This window comes from Mauremys reevesii, linkage group 14 (genome assembly GCF_016161935.1).
Source record: "Mauremys reevesii isolate NIE-2019 linkage group 14, ASM1616193v1, whole genome shotgun sequence".
In the NCBI taxonomy this organism is placed as follows: Eukaryota; Metazoa; Chordata; order Testudines; family Geoemydidae; genus Mauremys; species Mauremys reevesii.
This window is the reverse complement of record NC_052636.1, coordinates 29,138,286-29,140,098: the sequence shown is the minus strand read 5'-3', so window position 1 is coordinate 29,140,098 and position 1,813 is coordinate 29,138,286. Positions and strand designations below refer to the sequence as shown.

The 1,813-nt window shown below is 46.4% G+C and overlaps 1 protein-coding gene across 1 annotated transcript; it reads left to right on the top strand.

Annotated features, from left to right (window-relative positions):
- Positions 1-488: 488 nt before the first annotated feature.
- On the top strand, positions 489-1,412 carry LOC120381857 (zinc finger protein 3-like; the record flags this gene model as incomplete). The annotated part of the gene is made up of 2 exons (XM_039500020.1): positions 489-990; positions 1,152-1,412. Coding segments are annotated over 2 exons (639 nt in total), but the record flags the coding sequence as incomplete, so codon positions are not given.
- Between the last annotated feature and the right edge of the window lie 401 nt (positions 1,413-1,813).

Sequence of the window (1,813 nt, the reverse complement as noted above, 5' to 3'; positions counted from 1 at the left end):
TTTTGGCTTTTCACTTTTCAACCCTGTTTGATGTTTCTGTCTTTTTCACAGCAGGTGGTGCAATGGCATGTGAGAAAGAGGAGCAGAATTCTCAGCAGAAAAATGTTCAGCAAGTGGATAAACACAGAGCATTATTGCAAAGATCAAAAAGCAATGTGTCCAGGAGTCATGAGGAGGAAAAGTCCTGTGAGATTCAGCACAGACCAGAGAGAGAACAAGGAAACCAGCTGGGGGTGAAAATGGGTAAACGTATTTCCTCTCAGGGAACTCAGAAGTACCTCAAGGAAACCACAACAAAGCAGGAAATCATTGGAAAGAGAAAAAATACATACACCGTGTGTGGAAAAAACTTATGTGACTACTCAGCCCTTCTTAATTATCAGAGAATCCACACAGGGGACAGGCCCTACGAATGCCGTGAGTGTGGGAAAACCTTCAATCGCAGATCAGCCCTTTTTACCCATCAGAGAATCCACACAGGGGACAGGCCCTACGAATGCCGTGAGTGTGGGAAAACCTTCATTTACAGATCAGGCCTTTCTCAGCATCAGAGAATCCACACAGGGGAGAGGCCCTTTGAATGCCGTGAGTGTGGGAAATGCTTCACTAGCAGCTCAAACCTTTCTCAACATCAGAGAATCCACACAGGGGAGAGGCCCTATGAATGCCGTGAGTGCGGGAAAAGCTTCTCTAGCAGCTCAGCCCTTATTCATCATCAGAGAATCCACACAGACGAGAGGCCCTATGAATGCAGTGAGTGTGGGAAAAGCTTCTCTAGGAGATCAGGCCTTTCTCAGCATCAGAGAATCCACACAGGGAAGAGTCCCTATGAATGCCGTGAGTGTGGGAAAACCTTCAATTGCAGATCAAACCTTATTACTCATCAGAGAATCCACACAGGGGAGAGGCCCTATGAATGCAGTGAGTGTGGGAAAAGCTTCTATAGCAGCTCAGCCCTTTCTAAACATCAGAGAATCCACACAGGGAGAGGCCCTTTGAATGCCGTGAGTGTGGGAAAAGCTTCACTCACAGCTCTCACCTTAATGGGCATCAGAGAATCCACACAGGAGAGAGGCCGTATGTATGCCGTGAGTGTGGGAAACCTTTCAATCACAGCTCGCACCTTCTTACCCATCTCAGAATTCACACAGGGGAGAGGCCCTACGAATGCCGTGAGTGTGGGAAAAACTTCATTTACCGCCAGCAGCTTATCAGCCATCAGAGAATCCACACAGGTATGAGACCCCATGGAAGCAGTGAGTGTGGGAAAACCTTGTCTTGCCACTGAGCCCATGTGAGCCATCAGAGAATCTGCAAGGGGGATCAACACCACAAACCCTCCAGGGCTATCGATACTTTCATACTTTTCCTGATTCCCACAGAGTAACTTTTAAAAGCTGTTTGAACTGCATGAAGCACCGTTATCGCTCAGCTTGGCCAGATGAGTGGCCCATTTTTGCATTTTGCAGTTTGACCTCTTTGAGGTGGACCCATTTGTCCTTTCTATCAACTCCATTGTCCCATGAGTAATTCAAGTGTGTCCTTCCCATAAGAAACAAGGGAGCATCACAGTTATACCATTCCTCCTATTGCAGTTATGGCTAGAGTCACCAATGATACATATTGTATCATTGCCAATTGTTCTCACGTTGCTCTGGGTTGTGCTGAAGAGCAGTTATCATGGGAACTTTTCATATTACATTTAAAAGAGGAGGAGCAGGGGCAGGAAAAAAGTGTCATTTCCGCTTCTGTGATACTGGAAGGAGATGTAAAAAGCGACAGAGTCCTGTGGCACCTTATAGACTAAAAAATG